Here is an 18862-nt window from a genome sequence, read left to right as displayed (position 1 = left end):
CTCCACGGCGATAGATAGTGCAGCCAAGTGGGTCAGAGTCTGCGAGTGTGATAACCTTGTAAAGATCACCTTCAAGCCAAATATATTACATACAAACCCACCCTTTGGTCCCTTCACCAGTAAAAGCAGCATCTTTCACCCCAGACGGTAACTAACAGGCCATCAGTTGCCTCTAATTCTTAAGAAAAGAAAACACTGGTGAAAGACACGATTCTACCCATTCAACTAATGATCAAAACTGAAAAGGATGTCTGACGCTATTTCAAAGCTCTCTCAGTTTGTTGAAATGACAAGTCTATGAGGAATTCAGCTTACTTTCATGAAACAGTGGGAGGGCTGGGAAACTGCTGTGGAGATAATGGAAGCTTCGCAATGACTGAATCAATTTTTCCTCAATGCCACAGCTTTTTGTTTGTCAGACTTCAGCAGTCCACCGCATTCTTCATGTAAGCAACAGTTCTATATGGAAGGTCTGAGGAATCAGCAACAGTACAATGTCACATCCCCACTCAGGTTAACGCAGAGGTGGATAAGTCTAGCGTTTAGTCAGTGGATAAATCAGAATTTTGCCACCTCCTACACTTTATTGCATGTTCTGTGATGTATTCACAAAGCTCTGTTTGTATACTACAGCCTCCATCCAACCAACCCCTTTAATTCTTGCGACTCTCAATGGGGGACTGCAACACAAATCAATAATGCACTCTTTCAAAATGAAAATAAAGACAGCCAGAGACCAAGACCCAAATCCCTTGTGATGTGAAAGTACTCAGAGTGCCTGGCAAGTTAAATCAAATGTCCCTTAAGTTCCTCCACAACTGGAAAGCATTTCAGACATTAATATTTATTAAACTGGTTTGGTCTTACAATCCTCTGAGACAGATAACAGACGATGTACAGGAGCATAATTAACAAATAGGAAGGCGGCAGCATGAGAGCATGTTCTGAACTTTGACAACAGACATTACATCATGACCAGACTGTCAAAATGAGTCTTTGCCAAACAGTCACATCCGCCCAAACTGTGGGAATCTGCCAGCACTCCTACGGGAGCCATTTGCACACACAAACAAAAACAAGGTAAATAACCTTTCAAGAACTTGACCAATGCATGTACACCCACCTAAACACAAACACAGTTGTGCAGTCAAACATAATACACAGTTTAACGATGCAACAGGCAGTGTGTGCACTCACACTCAGCCTTGGCGCAGACCAGGCTGGCGGAGGGGTAGCTGAATGAGCGTAAGATGGCCCCTATGGCCAGACTCAAGTCCTCGTTGCTAGGGTACAGAGTAACGGAGGCAAAGCGCAGGTACGGCAAGCGGGGAGTTTCCTCTGGACCAATTTTTACGTGAGGGATCTGCAAGAAGAAGAATGTGGACAGGAGAGGAAAACAATAAAAAAAAAGGCAAGTGGAAACAAACAACAGGCAAGAAACACAGAATCTCATAGAATATCTTAATGTCTATGTCAGTAGAAAAGGTATTAACTAATATGAAAAGGATTAACTAATAAGTGAAAGGACTAATTACGACACATTTGTACATGTGACTCACCTCTTTCTCACCACATATATGACTGACTGTAGAGCCAGAGGCAGGGCTGGAGGCGGGACCTATCACAGAGACTACGCCTTTGGGTAGGATCTGACACACTGCAAGGAAGAAGAAGAAGAAGAAGAAAAACTGAACATTAAAGTGAACAACTATCCACTGATTTGTTTTGAACGTAGCACTAAAAGTAAAAAAAAGAAAAAGAGAAACAACAGAGTCTGCGGTGAAAAGTGTGAAAATGTAAAACCTCAGTTTAACCTCTTATTCCACTGTAGCAGCACAACCTGTCTCATTAGAAAATGTCTCTGCAAACAGAATAACACTCACAGAATATTTGTGCTGTTCAGTTAACACATGCCATGATTACGTTTTGTGGAGCGCGGCATTAATGTGGAAGAAAGCAGTTTACACACTTGTCGGTTACATTAACTATTCATGAAATTACACGACTTCTTGTATTCTTAACAACACAGTCAAGCACAGTTTAAAACCTCAATGGATGTTGCCACTATACCCATTTATATGGGTCTTTAAGGAGGAATTTCTGTGTGCATAGAGACACTGAATACTTTCACATACTTTACAATTTATAGTTTTAATCTTGTTGTTCTGTCTCTAGCAGGAAGGGTAGTTGCATGACTGATTAAAAAAAGGAAATAGGGCCAGTTATAATCTCTGTCAGTGTCTGTTATTTACTTGACAACTGGACAAGCCTGAATCCTTGTTTAAAGATCAAATTCAGTTTATTTTGCCGGATTTACCCTGACATGCACTCTGAGTGATGCTCTGGAACAATCTAAGCATGCATGACACAAACCGTCTCTAAGATTACACAGCCCCCAGCAAAGTCTGATTCTCTTTTGCTGACTTAACCTTAATTTAAACTTTGGTGTACTCTGCGGCAGAAGCTTCATTATACAATGTAGTGAAAAAAATACTGGCAAAGAAATGTTGTATTTCACACAGGAGCAGAAGGTGCAGGAGATACGGCGCAGTAAAAAGCAAGCAGGCAGAATGAATAAATGTTTATATGGCATAGCAATTGGGTTGGACAGACTAAAGTCAAGGCCGATTGGACAGAAAGGAGACACTTGTGACCCACGTTGACGTTGTGCCTGCCTCCATTCTGTCAAAGCACAGGCGTAAAAAAAACAAGGTGCTGTTTTACGTTGTGTCATCCACAGGTCTCTTCTTCATAACTAAAGTTACTGTAAGAAACAGTCTTTCACACAAAGCCCTGTCTTTTATACGTATAAGAATAAATAACAATAATTCATCATTCAATACGTTTTGCCGTGGCCTGTTGGTGAATTTTGTTTAATTTGGACCAAAGATGTCAGGAATAAGGGTTCCAGGGGGCCTTAAGACCACCCGTTTGACTCACATTCTTTTTGTTTATGTGTAACTGTATCGAGTTGTACTTGTATGTTCGTTCATACATGGCGGTTTGTTCATATGTGTGAGGGTGAATTTCTAGAAACTCAGCAACTGAGTGCAATGGTGGAAGACCTAATGGAGCATTAGGAGGACGTTTACAGATCATTTCAGTTTGGTGATGGCATGTATTTAGTGAAATTGGAGATCAAAGATGAGCTAAATCAAATGCAAGATGAGACTTTAAGAACGTAAGAAGCAGACAGAGTCAGACAACAGGGGTAGCTCAGAGACAATGTAGTGGGAAAAGAGAACTGATGTCGTTGCTGCACTCACTGCTCAGCTGCTGACTGAGGAAATAAAAAATAATGGCACGAGAAGCGGAACCCGTCGATGTCAGAATTGGTAAACCCCTCTGTTTGCATGGATGAGAGTAATCCCAGCTGTGAAACTACAAAAAATACATTTGCAGCTTTGATAAGAATTGACACCTAGTTGTTTCACCTGCTGAAAATCAAATAAAAGACAAGACAGAGACCACCTTGAGTGAATTCTCCAAACTCTTGGTGAAATATGCTCCAAAAAGTAAAAGAAATATTTTTTGTGATGATATCTAATTCGCTTTGACTAAAAAGAAAGCAATCAACAGCCTCACACATGGAAGAGGTGGCCAGGAGGAACCAGTTACATGTACAGTTGTAGAGGTTACAGCAGGGTTACATCCAAATAACCCTTAATGGTAAAAAAAATTTATAGGTAAAATATAATGTGTTTTATTGTGTTATCTTGGTTTGAATCTTTTCACCGTGAACAAAATTGCCTTTTAATAACATATTTTCAACTCTATGTACATTGGCGGAGCAACAAATCTGAGTGAGGCACCATCAAAGGTAATAGGGTTTACAAGATGCTGTCTCCACACGTAGACAGTCTCCATTTTAAGTTTTAAAATTGTTTTGATTGCTTCTCTTGCTTGATTTTGCACCATATCTTGTCTGTGAGGGAAATGAATCCGCAGTGCTTTTAGCAAGATGAACTTGCCTGGGATAGTGAATCAGACTTTAGTGTCATTGGACAAGAAAACCTTCCAGTGCAGCAAATTCAACTATAAATATATCTATTATTTTTTTTATCTTTTTATCGGTTACTGTGGTGTAAAACGCTTGAGTACTAGGATTGAAAAAAATCTCAAAATCAAACCTGAAGAAAAACCTACAGCCTGTAGAGGATTTATGAAAAGATTTATCTGATAAGTTAAAAGAAAAAGGTGGAATTGCTTGATGAAGTAATCAAAACAGCACAAGAGTCTTACATTTTTCACAGGTTATAAGTTATCTGCAATCAATTATATCTAATGAAAACCTCCAAATCCTCCATGTTTTCTTGCAAGAATTCATTCAATATGAAACACTTGCTGTTGATGACTACCTAAAACAGACTAGCTTTTTTAATGTGTTTCAGTCTACCTAACTGAAAACAATTTCACAGACGCAGCAAAAATCAATCTGGTTACTCATTATGGTCTTTTTCTGCTAGTCAAGAAGCTCTTTTCTTGCTGGTATATCTGCTTGTTATTTCAATTCATCCCAATTAATCCTCCTCAGTATCTGCCAGTGCCTCCGAATGTTTTTCTGGATGTATATCCACTTCGTGCCCATGAGTGCGTACTGTCGCTCCCATTGCAAATGTGTGCGAATGTGCTTCTTTGTCTGTAGAAAGGGACGTGTGTGCATGCATGTGTAAACGCCCGTGTGGGAGACTATGTGCATACGTGTGTGTCTGTGTGCCTCAGTCAGTTGTGGCTGTGAGATGATGAGCTCTCTGATCCAGAGACCAAAAAACGCTGTGAGCAAAACCACTCCATCAGAGTCTTCTACTCATCAGCCAAGGACATATACGCCTGCAATTCAAGCATGCACATGTGTACACATCCCTTCTCAACCACACACATGTTTTGTACGTAGCTTGTGGCAGATCCAGTGACCTATTAGAAAAGGAGCAGGGAGCTTCGGTCTCCTCACTGGTTCAGTTCAGCTATTATTTCTTCAGTCTTTACTGACACCAAACATTCTGTTTTAACTCTGCATATCAATAAAATTTTCATGGCACAGCCTCTGTGGTATGAATTCTGCTTTCTACTGGACTGTGCCGCTGCTGATCTGTTTTAGTATTTGATGATTTGTTTTTATTAGAGCCCACAAGGTACGCAGTGCCAGCTGTTTCTGGAGGGTGCGGTTCACTGTTTTTAATGAGACAGTCTTAGTGACCCATTACTGGTCTCCAATGACATGTAAACTAATAAGCAAAAGCCCTCACTGGCTCTTAATCCCATAAAAGTGGGGCCGTTTCATCATTCTACTCATTATTTGAGCTTTTTGCTCATAAAAGGGCAGCTTTTCAAAGAAATGTAATTATATATTTTCATAAAATTCAAAAGTTTTGGAATAAAACCATCAGTATTCAACAGACTACAGCTATTTTCCTCTCTGCACTAGTCACTATTAATATCAATGTTCAAAATTACTAATCATATTTACTGGCATATTTTCTGGTCACTTTTCTCTGTGCTAATGAGGCACCATGCTAATGGTTTCTGGTGGATATTATCATTCTCTGATGGGTTGTGCGAATCTGCTTCAGTGGTTGTCCTTGAAGTGCAACGTATCCACTCACTGGTGTCGGTTGTGTCGTACTGGGAGTCTTTTTGAAGCTCGTATATGTCCACCTCCACTCGGGCTCGGGCTGGACCCTCTATCACACTGTTGATGTTCTCCCTGGCCAGAGCCAGCGCTAACCGCTCCCCACGCCCACACACAGACTGGTCATCCAGGATTGCAGCTAGAGGGGTCGAGAGGGAAGAAACAGAGGAGGATGGATGGTGGTGAGAGTTTCAGAGCAGGAGAGGAGACGGCAAAAAGCATGACGAGGTGTACAAATTTAACACTGTATAACAAGGTTGTCCATGCTCATGTACATGTGGGAATGTGCCGCCGGAGGGATCACCGCCACAGACTAACAAATTAAAGGGTTTTGTCCATGCTCCTATTTTCACATGTTTGGAAAGCCAAAGAGTATCAGAAACATGGTTATTTGCTGCCTTTTGGAGAACCACATGAGAAGAAGGACATCATCTTTATGTCTGAGCATGAATATGAAGATGCAGACAAGAGTTTTCCACAAAGGTGGGTTTTATGTGAAGGTTTCACTTTATCTGTACAACTGGTCTTAGAAACAAGGAATATGTATAAATTTAAACCCTTTCAGCTTTTCCATATTTTATCATTTTTCAGAATAGTTTAAAAATGTATTTTTTGCTTTTTAACGACAATCTACAAACAATATTGTACATCTACAAAGCAAAAAAAGACTGATTTGTAAATTCAGACTGACATATTCCATTTACAGAAGTATTCAGAGTCTTTACTCAGAACCTGGTCCCACAAGCTATGCACACTTTTATTTGGAAGTCTTTCCCATGCTTCCCAAAGTCGTTTAAGGTCACCCATGTTAAACGAGGACCGTCAGTGCACAGCCTTTGTCGGGCAGCTGTTGTGTTTTTTTGCCTTTGCTGCTTACATGCGCCCATCAACCCCCTTGAAAAATTTAATGATGCTTTATTCATAATGATTTTCTAATTTTACCCTTAAAATTCAAGAAGCATTATCTCTATTTTATTTACTCACACTTGAATCAATATTAAAGGAAGTCAGAAAAATGACTAAATGTGAGAGAACCTGCAAGAATCTGTAAACTTTGCCATGCTGTCATGAATTTTAAGTGTCTTCCAATTTGACACTGATCATTTTGTGCAGAGATGATTTGGGCTCTATGGAACTGAGCTCAAAAAAGGTGATTACATTATTACAGGAAAAGCTGAAATAAAGCTTCCTGTCAAACATTTAGTTCAATATTTCCTTGTTTTGTAACAGATTTATGATTATAATGGATTTTCTATTACTTCTGTGTGTGTAACCTGCCTTGGATAGACAGTTCAATAATTAATTAATTTATCAAATAAATGAAGTGTTTGTTGAGGGACTTTCTGACTCAAGGGATGTGTCCATTGCTTGGCAGCTGACCACTCACCCATGCGGACGGAGGAGAGTAGAGGGGCCTGACTGAGGGAGAGTGGTGGCATGGTGACTAGCAGGAAAGACAGGAAGTGTATTGACAGCAGCAGTGCTGGCAGAGCCGGCATCTTCTACTGCTCCTCATGGAGAATGGTCTACTGGCTGCCTGTACCACCACCTGTAGGATTGGAGAAAATTCTGCATGTTAGTCTACAAAAAGTCCCTCTCTTGGCAACTCTCTTTAAATTGTCATCATGCAGCTTATACTCAGTGCACTGTCATGGGGAGCTCTTGCGCGTTTACAAAACATACTACACACTTTATCGCTCAGTTATGAAGATGTTTCCTGTCACATCAGACAGGCAGCCCAGTTCCATGCACACAGCCTGTCTAATAATAAAATACGGCACACAACTCCATTCATGTCTCCTGTGGAAAGTCTACCGTTTAGAAGTGACGGGATTCAGCCTAGAAGAGATCTCCAGAGGCTGTTCAAAGAAAATTTCACAACTGACACACACGTTCTACACTTTCACACATACACATCTATATCGTACATATGCACACATGCAAATATGAAAACAGAGCGAGACACACACACACACGCAGTCACACGCAAGAAATAGAAACATAACGTACACAAAGATATCGTATAAACCTTGAGTCTATTCTGACGGACGTGTTTTTAAAACTTGACCTTCAGTCCCTTCAAACAGACCCACAAACTCAGGAGAAAGAATGCAAAGATAGCTCATCCGAACTCCAGTTGTGCAAAGCAACAGTCTCCAGAAGTGACTAATCCTTGCTCTGACTGACAACATGACAAGGTAGTGTTAAAGGATGGAGAGATGAAGGGATGGACGAAGTGTATGAGAGAGGAGGGAGAGTGTGACAGACAGCCAGGGGTGATGTTGATGATGGGGCAATGGTAGCAGGGATGTTTCAGATGTCAGGCTCACTGGTCTGAGCTTTCGACAGGTCTGACGGACAATTGAAACACTCAGCTCAGGACCTCCAATTGACCCATGAGTTGTAAACAGCAGTAGGAAGCCGACCCAGACCCTGACAAGACATGTGATGGTGGACACGAGTTGTGCACGTGTATACACTGGTGTGTACATCCCAGACACAGATGGTGGGGATTGTCGGTCACTTTGTTGAACCCGCATCCCTCCACCATCTTTAATTTTTAATAGCTACTTTCACTTTGAGATCTTCATTTTGTCTTTTCTCCCCAGTCACCTTTCCAACTCTTTTTTGCCTTTGATGCTTAAACCACTTCAAAAAACATCTGGAAACATTTGCTTTGACTTACTCACATTTCATTCATCAACAAGTCTTCCCTTCCTTTAGTTTTTTTTCTTCGCCCTGCATGCAGTCACTGACCTCCCTTTCTTCTTTTCTGACTGAACGTGTCTCTCGTTCAAAGGGTAGTCAAATGTGAGCGTCAACATGTTTGTAATACTAATAGCATACACCATACTGTGCAGATGGCTGTGATGCTCTCATTATGGCTTCCACAGCTCAGAATGAACAGAGGCAGGACTTATGTGAGGCCATCTGTATGTGTGACTCAACACAGGATAACAGGCCCACAGTGGGAGTAATTTTCCTTTTCATTGTTTTCAATAAATCATTCTTGTTTCACGCAGCATGTTACCGTAAAGTTGCCCATGAAAACAAAAAACTCGAGCAGCAACAAGTTCAAACTTCCACGCATGTGACCATGTGGAGTAGTTATGCAGCCAGCTGCTGATTATTCTGAGATCACCATAAGATCACCATGGCACACTGCTGTCACACTGTTGTGCATTGCGCTGCACAGTGCCCCATTTTCCTGGCTGTTACTGCAGAATTCTGTTTGCTTCCAACACCAATGGTCTCTTTCTCAATTTACTCGTCACCAAAGTGTGTGCGTGTGTGTGCATGTGTGATTTTGTGCGTGTGCACGTTTTGTCTGTACCTGGATGTTTATGCCTGAGCATGTATGAGCTTGCGCTTACCTTGTGTGTTTGATGGGTTATTGATCGAGCCCAGCTGAAGTGGCGGGCCCTCAGGTGCAGTCAATCAAAACAATGGGGAACCTATCATGGGAGCACTACATTTCGCGAGAGCCATCTGATTGGCTATTACCAGGAGGCAGATTGCCATGATGACGAATAAGATCCTAACTGAGGGTATGGCTTCATCAGTGATGGGATGGAACCAGTGCTATTTCATTGTTATTGAGAGCTATTGACAGCATTAGACAGAGAGGATTAGAGTATCTTTACTCCCAGGAGAAGAAGAGGAGAAGGAGAAAGGAGATGGAAAGCTGTGAAAGAAGTAAGGTGAATGAGTGAAAAAAGGAAGAAGCAGAGGGAATGGGCTTGCACCGACGAGGGAATAAAGGAACAAAATTGAATACAGAGAGAAGAGATTGGAAACTGTCTGCAGAAAGAGACGCAGAGCCAGAAAGAGACAGAGATAGAAAAGCTGTACTGAAAAAGTACATTTACTCAAGGACTGAGTACAAGTATAAAATGAAGCACTTTCACTTCACTTCGGAGTTTTTTTTCTGTATTAAAATGAAATGTTGTGTTTGTTGCTGTGACTTTTCATAGTTAGCTTTCATTTAGTTTCTAAAGACATGCATTAAAATCCATCATCTGCTCAATAAAAAGGATTAATCAGCTCCCAAAGGTACAGTAAGAGGTTAAAATTTGCTCTGTCTGCCACACTGATTATACTGTATGGTACCGTAATAATGAATCAGTACATAAAGCAAAATATTTTGGAGAACTTTGTCCCACAGTGGTATCATTGGTTAAACCATGTATATCACAACGTATCACGGCTGTCCGCATCACAAAGTCAATTACCGTCTTTAACAAACAGCAGAGAGCAATCATCTCATTATAGTTGTCCACGAAGCTTTATGACTAATGCTTCAAAATTTTAATTAAAAAAAGAATTGCATTATGAACATGTGGAGGAACGTCACCTGGTTTAAAATGTTTTTTTAACATCATATGGATAGCCAGGTGCTTGATTACCTGTGCAAGAAATAGCAGAATGCACTACAGGAAGGAGGCAGGGTGATGCTTTGGGAATTGATTTACTGGGAAGCCATGCATCCTGCCATCCATGTATACATCCCTTTGACAAATAAATACTGCTCCAGAGTATGAACATCGGAAACTGTTTTCTCTGACATCGATGGCCTCTTTCAGCATGATAGTATGTTGTCACACTTTAACAAGTATACAGAAGTGGTTTGAGGAAATTTACTTTGTCTCCAAATTTCCAAGATATCCATTTGATCAAGTGGCTGTGGCATGTGCTGAAAAAAACTAGTCTGATCCATGAAGGCTGCACCTCATGACCTGCAGGACTTAAGGGATCTGCTGCTACGAGAACCTTCAGAGACCTTGCTGTGTCCACTCCTCAACAGTTTTTATCTGTTTCAGTAGAAAGAGAGGGACATACACAGCGCTGAGCAGCTGGTTTTAATGTTGTGGCTGAGTAGATTATACACGGATGGAAGTTTCTGATGGTAGCAATTCCCCCAACAAATTCTGTTACCGTCATTACGGTGATTATCACCATTTTCTGAGAGTAGCCTGTGTTCCTGTCTTTATTAACAATTTCATGTTGTTTAGCCACAAGGGAGCTTTTTTGCTAATCAATCAGAGGTAGAGGGATCACAGCAGGGGCCAGAGAGCCACGAATCATTGTGAGGCGAGTTTTACATTTGCTATACTAATGCAATGTGACTAAATTATGGGTGCAGAGTGGCAACTTTTCGAAATATTCTGCCTTTTTAAGGGATTTTAACTAATTCAATTGATCAAATCAACAGGGACCACGTTATTATATATTGCATTTGATCAATTGTCCTCAACAAAAATTAAAAGGACTTCCTCTGTCACAGCATGGGGAAAAAAATGAACATAAGTGGCTGAAAAGTGTAAGAATGACGGAGGGGAATTCAGGTAATTCAGATTCAGTCTGAAAGAAATAGAGCGCAAACGGTGAGACACTATTAAGGTGTTCAATTTGCGAGGGCTGTGTTTCTGGCTTCTGTATGAACCCCATTGCTGAAGTAGTACATGACTGAGTCCCTGTAGCTGTCGGGTGTCAGTCTGTGGGGAGCTGGAGCAGCGAGAGGGCCGAGCAGAGCCAGACTTGTCTGAGCTGTACAAAAACAGCTTGTAAGTTCTTTCGGTTGCTTTCATTCTGCGCCCTGCATTAACTCACCCCACATGCCGGCATCACTGAGATATACACCCAGGCTAAATCACATAAATATCCTGACTTGCAGTGTGTGTGTGGGTGCAAGAAAGAAAATTAAAGACGAGACGCACAAAGAATGGAAAATATAAGAAGGGGACATCATTCGTGTTGCAGATTTAGCTGTTTGGTGCATGCATTCATCTTGAAGCATATTTGTGCGTGTCTGCTGTTTTGTTTGTGTGTGTGTACTATACTCTTGGCGGCTTGCTCGTGGTGTCTGCAGAGCCTATTATGAAAAAGAAAACCGTAAAATCAGAGATCTTAATTATCTAGTGGGAGCGCGCGGGAAGGGTGGGTGGCTGGGTTTGTATGCTAGGCGAGCAGGCAGTGGGAGGGCCAGACTTGGAGCAAGTGGGGGAGAAAATCAGAAACGAGGGAATGCTTTCTCGCCTCCATCCCCCAGGCAGATGAAGAGAGGATGAACAGAGACCGAGGCAGAGGAAGTAGGATGAGCAGGGGAGGAGCAGAAAAAGTGAGGGATCCGGAGAAAGACATAAAGAGCTTCGATGGAGATAAGCAGCTTGAGGGGGGATGAGGAGAAGGAGAGGAGAGACACATTTGTTCTTCCCCTTCTGCCTTATTGTATGACACAAGAAAACCTGACAGTTATCATAATGGAAGGATGAATCATTCCCATAATTGAATTTACAAGTGGAACATCTTCGGTGACTGTGGGTTGAAGGAGCCCACACTGCCAGTCATGATGGGTCATAAGTGTTATTTTGCTCATTTTCACAATTAACAGTCACTGCTGACGAGAGTGGGCCTGTTGCAGGCAGCTGGGCCGCCATCCCTGGGTGAACACAGGGAGACCATTTCACAGTATTTGTTAACTCCCAGAAAGCTAGGAAGTCAACTTAGTTTCCGTGTGTTAGTGTGTTTGTGTACATGAAGTGTCAGTGGAAGTGGAACAATACCAAGGACCCTTTGTCTTATCCCACTCAGCTTTTTATAGGATTAAGCATTTCATGCTTTGGTTCCATATCTAATATCAAAGCAGCAGCACATGTTCTTTGTCACTTTGACTCAGCATTATTACTTTCCTCCCACTTTTATCTTTCCTTCTCCTCTCTAATCTCCCCATCTCTGACTCACTTTTCTGTTTTACCTTGATCCCCTTCTCTACAACCTTATCTCAATTCCTCTTACCCCTTTTGTTTTGTCTGTATTTCCTATTTCTTCTCCCTCAGCTATCCTTCTAGTTTTATTCTTTTGCTATTTTCAGTTTCTTAGGATTTTAGGAGCTTTAAACTTCAAGGTGAAGTCTAACATTTTGAGAAAATATGACTTATTCATGTGGTGTCGCCTGTTGGTAAGCTGGCACCTACATCCTTAATTTGTTTTTTGAAAATGTTTACTTTACAGGAGGTTGTTGGATAAAAGGTTATATTATTTTGGCCACATGGAATGAAATGTAAGGGTTTTATAGCTACAGTAAAACTAGTCTAAATGCAAACTAAACCCTATAAAGAAAATGGACACTACAACACCAATAGCTATACAAAATAATGCAATTCAATGAAGAGTTTGGAAATAAATACAGCACTGTGATGTCATACTGTAGAATATTTGTTTCTGCTAAGAGGTTCTTTCATTTTGGATACAGAAACAGCAAAAGCTGCTGTCCAAAATGAGTTAAATGCCTCTCACTTGAAACCTGATCTGATTCTTCAAAACCCCAAACATCTTCAACTGAAAACATTTTTAACATCCAGTGGAAGATTTGTTATAAATAATAATGACTTTCAACAATCTTGAAATGATGCAACTAAAGCCAATAGCTTAAGGTTGGGGAAATACTTGACAAAACTGCATTGACAAAATAGAGTGGACTAAGGCTCTTTTATTTTATTTTTTGACCAGAGGGTTTCCAGTACTCAGTGGCGTTTCTAGCTTGAAATTTCTGGTGGGGCAGAATAGTGCATGTTTTGAGGCGCTAGCAGTTAGCCACGTCTTTCTGTTGAACCACTCCGTCTTGAAAGTTCGAGTTGTTTTATCACCAGGCTGAAGCAGGACCAAGTTGTCTGGTCTATGTGCCCCCAAACGTTTAATTTCTAATTTCTCCCCCATGGACAATGTACTAAATTGCACCCTCAACAAGTAGTCTACATTATTCATTTTAAAACACTTCCAAACGAGTAATGGCTAGCAGTAATGTCACAGTCTATCTCTCTATCTGATTATGAGCTGTGTGTTTTTTTGTTCTTGGTCACGTGATTAGGGTACAGGTAGGTTTCGCGGTTCTGGTGTTGCTGGGCAGAATTCAAGGGGCGCAAATAGAAGTGCCCCATCTCCCAATGTTAATTATGGGATGTATCATCACATTCACATGTTGTTTCCATGGCAACAGTCTTAAACTCACCAGAAGGGGAGGGACTATCGGAGAGCAGCGTCTCACGGAGCAAACACACAGAAACGAACACACACGTCACTCCAAAACAGAATGGTTGTGATTCACATTTATTCGTCCCTGCACCTCAGCACCGTCTAGATGTGGGTGGGGCAGTGCCCCATGTGCCCTTAATGTAGAAACGCCACTGCCAGTACTGATTCGAAGCCGGAGTCTGACTTAAAAACAGTTAATTCTGTTTCACCTGCCAAAGCCATGGCTCCAGCACCAAAAAAACTGGTGCAACAATTGTACCAGCTCCGAAGAAGAAGAATCAGCAGAAGAAGAAGATGACACCCCAGCTCCATATTATGCTGATATTATTTTGATATGATGAAGAAGCTCAGTAATTTAAAAAAAAAAAAAAAAGAAGACAAAAACTCACTTGAAACCAGAAAGCACAAAGTAGATCAATTGCACACGTAAAATCTGCCAGGTAAAAACTCATTATTGTGGTAAAATACTTCAAATGAGGATCCATGTTTACTGTTTCCGCCCTGAGCCAGCCTGACTTATCAGAGAAGAATAAGCGAGGCGCTATCAACTCCAAATCTGCGGCAGCTTCCAGAGATAAGGATCTACACTCACATTTGGTTTTAGAGAGCCCCGGATTTCACCAGCTGTTGAAGTTCTTGGAGCCGCAGTGTGAGCAGATATTCTTCACAGAAACAGCTTTATCTGCACTGTACAGATAAATTAAAGTACAGGTGAAGGATTCACTGAGTAAAGCTAGTAGGATAGGTTTATAGGATTATATAAGATTGTGTACTTGAGAGTCGACTGACTCATATGTAACATAAAGTATGTACAGTGCGAGAGGTGAGACAATCTGAAACTAGCACTGAAAAGATGCAGATTTTATATTTTAGACAGTTGTCTGTTTTTTTTTAAATAATGGAACAAAAAGGGAATCTGACTGTTCACATTCATTAATGAAAATGTCGTTATGTTCAGTCTTATGGTAATTTAAAGATGCAAAGCACCGAGATTGAACTGAATCCTTCAATATCAATCCCAAAGGCAAATTAAAGTGTTGTATCAATAATCTGGTATTTAGGTTAGAAAAATAACATGACAAGAGCAGATACAGGCAGATTCAGCTCAATCCCTTCTCCTGGCACAGTCTTTTTAAAGGAATTTTTAAGAGGTGAATCAAAATCCAATCAGATCATGAGGCAACCAAAGACTTACAGCTCCACCAATGCCAATGCCATGTGAGCTGTTTTTAACCCACTGACACCGGATGTTGCTTAGCGCAACATTGCCCCTCGCGCCGGTTGTTGCGTAGCGCAACATTGTCCCTAACGCCGGTTGTTGCGTAGCGCAACATTGTTCATTTATCATTATTTTCAAGACGCATGCAGCATGTAATGCACAATAATTGGTTCAAATACACATGAGGTGGGTGTTTTCGATTAGCCTGTTCTGCAATAGTGCGTTTGTAGCTAATTTGACAGCTCGGCTACAATGGCTGCGGTTAACGAGACATACTGTGACAGCGATGGAAGTGATGTGGAGTTGGCGCGGCCACACACCATCCAACTCGAAGTGGAGCCCCGTGTCAAAGCAGGAGATGAAATCTTTCATCGGTATCTGCCTAACTTTTGGAATAATCAAACTACCAACTCGCCGGGATTACTGGAGGCAGAGCAAGTGGCTGTATCAGACAAATGTAGCCCGAGTGATGGCACGACATCGTTTCGACATGATGTAATTATTTATTCTTGCGCTGCATTCTGACGACTTCTCATTTTTATTTGAGTGGCGTTGCCCTTATGTAAAAAAAAAGAGAGCCCGGTGCGAATTACTGCAGTAGGACAACTATGATGTTTTAGAAGTCGTGTCACTGAAGTTTACAGTATAACTGCACAATGCAAGATATATTGCAGGTTTTTTTTTATCATTCATTATTATTGCTGATATTATGATTATGATTTAGTTATAGTACAGTAACAGTATAGTAATAGTAGTATAATAAATAGCAGCATTGGATATTATCCTGAATCATAAAGCAAAACTACATGAACCAAATGTCCAACATTGATAAAAAAAAAAGTAATACAATCCAGCCAGCGAAAAATTTTCAATGAATTGTTTTTGGTTCAAATAACCCTCAGGCATTGGGGACCTTTTCTAAAAACTGGCTTAGGCATTGAGCAGCCTTTTTTGCAGGTGTTTTAGGCGCCAATGGGTTAAAGAAATGGACCCAGATCCACAACTAAAGGAATGAATTTGAAGAATGAACTCGAGCTCCACAGACAAAAGCACAAATGGCTCCAACTACATACATCTCCCTCGGCTCTCGTCTATTAGCTGAACCACTGCTCTCAACTGTCATGTTATTTTACTACATAAAAATTTAGTCCATTTGCACTGCCTGACCAAAACAAGTCACACTCGCCTGTATTTATTGGATTATCTTTAGCTCTGATTAAAACAGGCATTCAGTATGCAGCGTCCCAACAATAATTGACAACAGATGATGTTCATGGTGTTGAACACGTCCTCAAATTTTTGTAGTTTAAGAAACACCCAGACCATCAATGCAGACCATTAATGTGATTCTTCTGAAACAGAGTAACATATTTTGTTAAAATAATGAGAAGCTACTCACTAAATGAGTTAGGATTAAATAATTTGTTGCCAGCTGAAACATTTTCTACACAAGTTAAATCCAAGTGTTTTTTTCCAGACAGTGAATACTTCAATGAGGAAAGTTTTTGTTATTTTGTTGTGTTTAACTGTTCAACTTATAGTTACAGAATTAATGAGATTATAGTGTAATAATAGGAGGGAGAGTCTGGGGATTGCATCAGGTAAGTGGAACCCTAATATATGGAACTCTTTCAGGTGCTTTAACTGTACAATAAACATATCAATAAATAGAAGAAATGATTTTTATTACTTTAGTACTGTAAACATCTGCAGGTAATGACTGCCTTAGACTGTGTTTCCTCCTTTATGATGCCTCTTCAGGTCTTTACTGCAGCTGTGCCTACTTGCTGTTTGTTTATGAGTCCATGTGCCTTTCATCAAACTCTATCTAATGCCACTCTATCAGGGTAACATTAGGTGACTGATTGCCACAGCAGAATATTCCACTTTTTTTACCTTGAAAAGCTCCTCCTGGGTACATTTTTACAGTAAGCTTTGAGTCATAATTCATCTAAACTGCGAGGTGACATCCAATCAAACTTTGATGCATTTGGCTGAACCTGAGCAGACTTTATATACTTACAAATGACAGAACTCATGTTGCTGCGTCTGTCGAGTGTCACATCATCAATAAACACAAGTGACCCAGTGCCACTGGAAGAAATTCATTTATGTGCCATCAGATTGCCTCGATGTGTTGATGATGCAGCTCGTGATGTTTCGTATCATACGTTATTCCAACACTTCTCCGTACTTCTTTTCTTCACATCACTGTGGTACAGGTTCATCTGAATTTCATATCTCCAAAAAATGTTGTTCCAAAACTGGTCTGGCTTTTTTAGACATTTTTTTGATAAAAGCGCACTAACTTGTCTGCTTTCTGGAGTGTTCCTCTCTTGCTTAAATGTTGTGAAGGGGTTTTTAATTACCACAAAGAAGGATCTGTGATTAACCTCCGCTATTTTCCTCTATGGACGGTTGGGTCTGTTTATGCTGCACAGCTCACCGGTGTGTTTTTTTTCTCAGGAAGCACCGAACTGTTGATTCGTCCACTCCTAATGTTACTGCTGTGTATCTGATAGACTTGTTTTGTAGCCTAGCTTAATGTTTTGTTTTTTTTACTCTTCTGCATTGTTTTCAGAAAGGGTTTCCAAGAGGAAGTTCCACACTTGGAATAAACACCACACCTATAACCATCTTAAGTGTTGAAGAAATAATGTAAGAATGGAACACAAGTGTCCGTGAGACAGCTTTTGAGAAAGAGCTGTGATTCCAAAACCTTCCACTAATCTGGATATAAAGTCAATCAAATCAAAGCTGAGCTTTTGCACTTCAAGACTGTGGAGGGGGGCGTGGTGCATCAGGTGCAGAGGAGAGGTGGGAAGGGCTCAGAGGGCACATCATCAGCTAATCATTCTCCCCTTTATCAGTAGCGTGCTGGTCCGGGCGGGGGAGAGGACAGGAGCAAGGAGACAGAGCGTGGAGAAAATGAGATCGTCCACTGAGTACATCCTCGTGAGCCTGAATCGAGTTGAAAATAAAAGGTTTACTCGAACCCAGTGGTCTGTGTATCTGTTGGGAACCCACGGTGGCACAAACTTGCCACAACGACTATATTAAATATACAGCTCTCACTTTTAAAAGGTTTGGCAACAAAATGGAAATAAATAAAAATGTGTCTGTTCAAATATTTCTGCACAAGGAGGGCATTCTTCCTATATGACTGCCATCAGAGATGGATAGAGAGAGCATTTTTAAAAATATAACTCTATTCTTTTCAACTAGCGATGTCTAAATTTAAAGGTATTGAAATTTGATTTTCAAAAAATATCATTCTGACACTGCTAATGATATACATGTTTACAAACTGTTTACAAAAAAATGTTGTTCATATAGAAACACAAACATTACCAGAACAATACAACTTCAAAAGTTAAGCTAACTAGCATTATACACAGAGTACAAGTGGTAATAGTTGCCTTGTTATTGTCATAACATCTTTTATGACAACCCAAAGGCATTCGCTGCCATATGTTATCTCTCCACCCCTCACATACTTTCTTCTCTGACAGTACCAAAGGATTATCTCATTATAGTTGTCTTCCCTCCGGTGTGCAGTATAGCTCAAAGCTGTTTTGACAACTGGAGGTCTGATTAAGTTTTGTCAAAAACCAACATCGGTTTCTGGTTCAGTGTTGGAATTTGTATTTAATTCTGTTACCTCTGTTCTTCAGTATAGTCAGAGAGTTACTGAACACTAATGAGCATGCATTTAAAAAGTGCTGTCAGAAAGGTTAGCTCTGTTAATATCTTGCTGGCATCTCCTGTTGCTATGTCAACAAAGGGGCATTCGGTACATACTCTGACATCCGACCAAAGACAGATCGGCATACAATCTGGTGCTGCCAGCCAAAAACCCAAGCACAGTCAGAGTCAATGAAAAGCCTCATCCTGGAAGACATTTTCCTGAGAGTGGACCCTATCTGTCAAAAAAGAAACACACCCCAATAAGAAATAAATCAAGATAAATGTGACAGCTCTGC

At 40.7% G+C, this 18862-nt stretch overlaps 1 protein-coding gene across 5 annotated transcripts in view; it reads right to left on the bottom strand.

Moving 5' to 3' along the window:
* Window positions 1-18862, bottom strand: part of grik5 (glutamate receptor, ionotropic, kainate 5) — a 98575-nt gene that overhangs the window by 31804 nt on the left and 47909 nt on the right. For all 5 annotated transcript variants that reach the window (XM_075465910.1, XM_075465913.1, XM_075465912.1 and 2 more), the window contains 4 exons: window positions 7017-7178; window positions 5604-5768; window positions 1560-1657; window positions 1198-1363 (listed from right to left, as the gene is read on the bottom strand). In XM_075465910.1, the coding sequence (XP_075322025.1) occupies window positions 1198-1363; window positions 1560-1657; window positions 5604-5768; window positions 7017-7128 (541 nt within the window). In that variant the 5' untranslated portion in view covers window positions 7129-7178. The remainder of the gene's footprint in view (window positions 1-1197; window positions 1364-1559; window positions 1658-5603; window positions 5769-7016; window positions 7179-18862) is intronic.

This window comes from Odontesthes bonariensis, chromosome 5 (genome assembly GCF_027942865.1).
Source record: "Odontesthes bonariensis isolate fOdoBon6 chromosome 5, fOdoBon6.hap1, whole genome shotgun sequence".
NCBI classification, from domain to species: domain Eukaryota; kingdom Metazoa; phylum Chordata; class Actinopteri; order Atheriniformes; family Atherinopsidae; genus Odontesthes; species Odontesthes bonariensis.
This window is presented reverse-complemented; position numbering and strand designations above follow the sequence as displayed.